This window comes from Atta cephalotes (assembly GCF_000143395.1).
Source record: "Atta cephalotes unplaced genomic scaffold scaffold00009, whole genome shotgun sequence".
Classification (NCBI taxonomy): domain Eukaryota; kingdom Metazoa; phylum Arthropoda; class Insecta; order Hymenoptera; family Formicidae; genus Atta; species Atta cephalotes.
Window position 1 is genome coordinate 2,801,910 of NW_012130073.1, and position 6,807 is coordinate 2,808,716.

Consider the following 6,807-nt stretch of genomic DNA (forward strand, 5'->3'; position numbering starts at 1 on the left):
TATATATATATATATATATATATATATATATATATATNTAAAATTGGATTTACTTCTTTTTGCAGCCTTTGCTATGGAACAAGACATACCTGATTACGATATGGATTCTGAAGACGAAAAATGGGTTGCACTACAAAGCCGTAAGATGGAATTGACTCCTCTCCAATTTGAAGAAATGATGGATCGTCTGGAGAAGAGTTCAGGACAAACGGTAGTTACTCTCAACGAAGCTAAGGCACTTTTGAAAGAGGATGATGATTTGATTATCGCGGTGTTTGATTATTGGCTCAACAAGCGTCTCAAAACTGTAAGCATCACATTTTCATAATGTGCTTTTGAGGTTATGTCATATATTAATGTACATGTACTGCTTAAATTATATTTATTAATTCAGGAATATAGGAATGTGTACAAATTTTATCCTATGAGTTTTTCTCTTTATTTTTTTTCATAAAATTAAAATTTTTTATATTTTTAAATTAATTTCTTGAATACAATATTAGTAATAACATATATTTTTCACAGCAACATCCTTTGCTGTTAACTGTTAAAACAGAGAATCGATTTGGCTCGGCTGCCAATAATCCATATTTTGCATTCAGACGACGTACTGAGAAAATGCAAACGCGTAAGAATCGCAAGAATGATGAAACTAGCTATGAGAAAATGTTGAAGCTTCGTAGGGATCTTAGTAGAGCAGTTACGCTTCTGGAAATGGTGAAACGCCGAGAAAAGACAAAACGTGAACATCTGCATCTCACAATCGAGATTTACGAGAAACGGTTTGTACAAAACTATGATGACATCTTGGTATGCATTACAGTGTTAAATGGAAATTTTACTGATTTTATAGATATCAAGCGCAAGATTTCAGTGGGCAAATATTGTCAGAGGTGTCGGCATTAAAGGCACCTAGACCAGCGTTTGCTCCACTCTTTACTAATCAGTTCGGTGTTCATCAAAATTGGACAAATAAAGTTTGTAAAGTATGTATTAGTTTTAAAGAAAGAATTCATCTTTAATAATTAAATTATCTTTAGGATGTTCCGAAGGAGCAATATTGCCTTCATGTCTACTATATAGTATAATTTTTAATATCATTTTTCTTTTAATTTAGGATGAAGTAGTGCCCAGGAAAGAAAAGAGACAGTACAAAAAGCGAAAACATAAAACGGATAGCAGAGGAGGAAGTTTGGACGACACTGGTATTCGTAGCGGAACGGGTAGTGGTGGAGGTCGAGGAAATCGCCCAGGAGTTCTCGGAAGCGGGCTGGACCCGCTCATCAGTTCGGATGAAGATAGCCCGCTTCCGTCTCATTCACACTCCCAGCCCTCGTTACCCTCTGACCGCGATGACGAAGACACCGCAGACGAGGGTCAATTCGCCTTTCGTCGAAATAGGAATAGCTCTTATTTACCAGTAAGTTACTATACTTTTTTTTCTCAAGATATTTTATTTAGTTTATTATTGATGGAAATTAGACCGATAAGAATAAATAAGAAAAAGAATCCTGTTTTCTAAGCTGAAATTAAATACTCTGATGCATCATATTTTAATTTTTTTTTTTTTTTGTAAATATAAGTACAGTAATGATGTTGAGTTGATTAATTATCGATTATTGCCTGATTGGAATTGATCAATCGATACTGAAATTATCTACGATTTAAATCTAGAATTCTTTCTATAAGTTACTGCAACTGAACAAGTCATTAAAATAGAAATAGTCAATGATTTCTTAGAATTTTAAACTTTTCTCTTTGCCTGTATCAACAGCCTGTATCAGGTGGTTTTGGAAATTGGCCTTGGTGTGATAAAAGCGAAGGCGGTATTGCTGATAAAAAGTACAGGTTTGCTTTGACTAGCATTAGCAAACCAATGCCAAGGTGTATTGGCTTCGCACGACGGAGAATTGGTCGTGGTGGCAGGTATGATATCTATTGAGCTGATAAATGTTGAGATACAATGACATTTATTTGAGTTTTTTTGATGATTTGCAGAGTAATATTAGATCGCTGTACGGCCGATTTGGATGATATGTGGTCTACTTTAGATTTCACGATACATGATTCCAATCGCGAGACAGTGGATTCGAACGCGACTGCCACAGCAACGACTACCGTCAAACAAGAGTGGTACGCTTTTCAATATTATTAAATTACATTTATAATTAAAGAATATTTAATATTATTTATACTCGTCGACGAAAGAAAAATAACTTTTATACATAATTGTATCACGTATTTGTTACATTTGTATTTCTGTCTTGGGCAGGTTACATTTTCGACCAAAGACTCCGCCTGTGTCGGTGCATAGTCCAAGCGAGGAAAGTACTGACGACACGGACTCGGACGTTGAGCCAACAATGTCTCGATCCAAGCTTCCATACCCGTTCCCACCTGACGCGACGTCCATATGCATCGAGGTGGAGCCGGAACGCGCGGGTGACGAATCGCCATTTACGTCAGAATTCAATATCGCGGATTACTTCGTGATGGACACCATGTCGGACATGGAGCTCGCAGAGGCGAGCCTCAATAATACGGGTAGTGCGTGCATCAGTGGTCTCTCAGATAGCAGCGTGAACGAATCACGGACAGACGGCGAGCTGGGCAGTTCACATTTTGTGGTGACACCGCTCGTGAATAATCTGTTCGCGCCGCTCACTATGGCACAGCATACCCGGCTTATCCAATGTAGTGGTAGTTCTAGTGTTGTACATACTTCTACAAGTTCTTCGTCGATTCCTACCTTGTCCTCCGTCGTCGCGTGTACGACCAATCAAGCTATCGTGGCATCGAATACAATGTCTACGCAGTGCACTGTCGGTGTCAGTGCCGCGGTCGATACACAATCGAATCATCAGCTCAAGCAGCAGCACAGACAATTGCCGAACAATAGTGCCGCTGCTTCCATTCTCTCGAAATCTTTGACTAGTCCGACAAATAATAGGAATGGTAGTAGCTGCGGTGGTGGTGGTGGTGGTGGTAGTGCAAATGTTAGAGTGTTTAGTGCGAGTACCACATGCGGCGGCAGTGGTGGTGGCGGTGGTGGTAGCAGTAGTAGCAGTAGTGGTAACGGCAGTAACGTCATAAACTTTGGCAATAGTCACCAGAACGGCCCGCTGCCGCACATAAACAACTCTAATAACCTGACGAACAGCACTCACGTTGTGAACAACCAACAGTCCACGTTAGTTCTGCCACAGAAGCATCCGCCGTCCAATCTGTTACCCGGCCTGATAACGCAAAGTAAATTGGCGACCCTCGCGAGGAAGCAGCAACAGCAGACGCAAAATCAGGCGCCACAGGTCCCAACGTCCGGGGAAATTACGCTTAATAGTAATAGGTAATTCATTATGCTTACAATTATTTAGTTAGAAATCTTACATAATTAGAAAAAAGCTAACGAATCTTCTTTCGTGAAATATTTCGCTTGAAATATCAGGATTTAGCAGGAGCATCGTGATGACGTTCAATAACAGGAATGCGATGGCATGATCTTACATAAAATTTTAATTAAACACTGTTTTAAACTTTATTGTGATTTCTTATTCATTTGATTTTAGTGAAAGTTTGGATATGGAAGTGGATGGAGTGGACAGTTCGCCATGCGATAGCAAACCGCAGCAGCAGCAGCTTGTACGGGCGAACAAAACAAATTCACTAGCGATGGAAGTGACATGATGCCTGCTATCGGCACCCCTGTTGCCGCCAATACGTCACTGGGGGCTTCGCTAATTCTCTTACCTTGCCTATGATGATCTGCTTCGGGCGGGAAATCGGACGCGTGATGATATACTGCTCTATGTTGACATGAAAGAGCGATACGGCTAGGTACAATTGCTCCTCAATCAATTGTTTTATCATGGCGACACTAATCAGCGAATGCGTGGATTCTAATGCAAGTACCAAGTTTCTTTGTCTTCTCTCCGTCGGAGGGATCGTGCTCCTTCTTCAAATTATCTTTTTCCTTGCTCATTGAACGATCAATAGCAATTTACCGCTAAATACGCTCAATAGCCATGTGAAAAATATTGCCATTGTTTTTGTAGATGCAAGAAGTATCTTCCAACAAGAGAACACATATGATGACACGGTGTGACAGTACATCATTACATTCTTGTTGTCCAATGTTAAACAAAGATAAGAAGATTACTGTATTGAATCGCTTGTTGGAAGGTACTTAAGATTCCGAGAGAAACTAATCTATCCGATTAGCTGAAATTAGCACTAATGTTTTTCCTAATAGTGCTCGTTTTTTTCTTTGTCTTTAAGAATAGGGAATAATATATAGTCTAAGAACACAAATTGGGTTCTAACTACACGAATAGCTTAACTGTAAAGAAAAAGTAAAAGAGATTGTGTGTATCATTAAGTTACTCGTCGAAATATAGCGTGCAATACTTCTCTATTGTTTTTAGTGACAATAGTCTGAAATAATCTCGTTCGTTCAAAGCAAGGAAAATCGTGATCGAAAATCAGCAATGTAAATTAATTACGTTTATCTTGACTTAAAAATTTCTTATTTATCAGAATAATATCGTTCAATTATACAATAGTTGGACGCACAATAATGCAACAAGCTTTCTCAGACACAGCATTGATTATTTAATTATTGAAATTCTACAAAAAAAAATCCTTTTAGTTTTATATATCTCAACATCTATACCGTTCAAAGTAGACACTCGAAAATATAAAAGCTTTACATGGATGTGCGGTCCGATTAGAAATTGTTTTGTCCTAAAATCGAATAAAATCAGATCGTTGTTTTGGAAAAGAAATGATTTCGGATAGTTTCCTATATAAGTTTCATTCGCAACAGTGTATGGAAAATAGATACAAAGCATTACATTAGCAATGGTGGAGATTGTATAGTAATATGCTTGTAAGTACAATAGAATATGCTCGAATTACATCTCGTCGCTTTCCAGATAAGTAATACTACAGGAAAGTAGATTAATTAATTTCTTACAAAAGTGTACGATTTTTCTCAATACTGTATATAGTTTCGGTTCGCGAGTATTGTACGACTTTATATAGTAATGCTCCTTATATACATATATATATTATATATATACATATATATAATACTACGTTAAAGGCTTCCAGGCTGTGAAATATTGAAGCTATTGTTATCAATTAATCTTTGATAGCATTAAGTCATTGTAATCGTAAAATCAATTTTCTTTTTTTCCCCTCTTTCTCTTCAATAATCGCCAAAATGTACATTTTGATACCTGCATATCCGTCGGCACGTATACGCGACCGATATGCAATTATAATATAATGTAACTTTATAATGTTGCGTTTGGGAAGCTTGTATCACAGGATTTGTGTTTGCGCGGAAGGATCATTACATATTGTGTTAGAATCTACAAAGCTCACTAGGGACCAGGGTTGGCAAAGACTAATGTTTATTTTTCTTTATTTTTATTTTTTTTATTTAAGAATAAGACATTATATTTCTTCTTAAAAATGTTTCAAATATGCTTTAAACAATATTATAAAAAAACATGTTTAAAATATATTTAAAACGACAATTAAGCATGTTTTAAACTGTTTAAAATATGTTTTTACCAATCCTGCTGGGAGCAATGTATAAAAATACTTACGTCTTTCACATCAGTGACTGAAATTACCACTATCAATGTAGGGAAACTTCGAGTTATGATGTTTGGCAAAATAGATATACAAACGGTTAAATTTCATTATCTCTAAAGACAGATTCATTAACTGTACATGTGTTCTTCTACATGCGAATTTCTTTCGTGACTTTTTTTATATCTCTCCCGTATAAATGAATTTAACGAGATAAGATCGAAACAAATTATTACGATATTGCACTTCATATCACACTTTTATCTGTCCTCTCACAGACTCGTATTCTACCGTACCGTAGATAAACGTAAACGTCAAAAAGCTGTTCGATACATGTTCTTATTTGTAGAATAGAATTCTTATGGCTCTCGAATATACAAATATGGATACAAATGTCAGAATTCAAACCATATGAATCTTGTCACATGTTATAGGCATATTAAGAGATTCGAGCATGCTAATAAAATTCGGGCGTGCCATTAAATCTCTGTTTGGACAGGTATCTCAACGTTATCCTCCGAGAAAGCAACGTCATCAAATTATGAGTGGCATTCGTTCCCTTCACTGGTATACATGTAATTCGCCTCAAAGTTCGAGAGGTAGAACCTGTTGATACAACTGAACAAATTATCTTGAATGTATCTACAGTCTACTCGAACAAAATCTCATCGTACTCGTACATTTAACTGATACAACAAACTTTCTCTACAACGTGTACGTTTTCGCTAACTCGGTATTTGATTCATTACCAAAAAAAACATAGTATCTCTCTTGAGTTTTCCACATATAGATAACATGTATAACAGCTCTCTTCCTCTCTTAGTCTTTCTATAGGACACCACTTGCTTTTCTATCTTCTTCATCAAATTGCAAAATATGAAAATGTAAAAATATTAAAAACATATAGAAGAAACGAGAGATTATCTTTGTGATCGAACTGATGATTTGTCGACTGTATACTTTACTTTTACAAACACTTACGATATTTTGGACTTTTCCAAATTAACAATATCTTTTCGGGATATTGAGAGAGAGAGAGAGAGAGAGAGAGAGAGAGAGAGAGAGAGAGAGAGAGAGAGAGAGAGAGAGAGAGAGAGAGAGAGAGAGAGAGAGAGTAGAGTAGAGTAGAGTAGAGTAGTAGTAGTAGTAGTAGTAGTACGTACGTAGTACGTACGTACGTACGTACGTACGTACGTACGTACGTACGTA

At 36.9% G+C, this 6,807-nt stretch overlaps 1 protein-coding gene across 1 annotated transcript in view; it reads left to right on the forward strand.

Moving 5' to 3' along the window:
• Nucleotides 1–3,684, forward strand: part of LOC105627478 (enhancer of polycomb homolog 1) — a 5,244-nt gene extending 1,560 nt beyond the window's left edge. The window contains exons 3-10 of the mRNA XM_012208759.1: nucleotides 66–307; nucleotides 526–782; nucleotides 854–986; nucleotides 1,118–1,420; nucleotides 1,775–1,926; nucleotides 1,999–2,133; nucleotides 2,273–3,346; nucleotides 3,567–3,684. Of these exons, the coding sequence (XP_012064149.1) occupies nucleotides 66–307; nucleotides 526–782; nucleotides 854–986; nucleotides 1,118–1,420; nucleotides 1,775–1,926; nucleotides 1,999–2,133; nucleotides 2,273–3,346; nucleotides 3,567–3,684 (2,414 nt within the window). The remainder of the gene's footprint in view (nucleotides 1–65; nucleotides 308–525; nucleotides 783–853; nucleotides 987–1,117; nucleotides 1,421–1,774; nucleotides 1,927–1,998; nucleotides 2,134–2,272; nucleotides 3,347–3,566) is intronic.
• The last annotated feature ends 3,123 nt before the right edge of the window (nucleotides 3,685–6,807 follow it).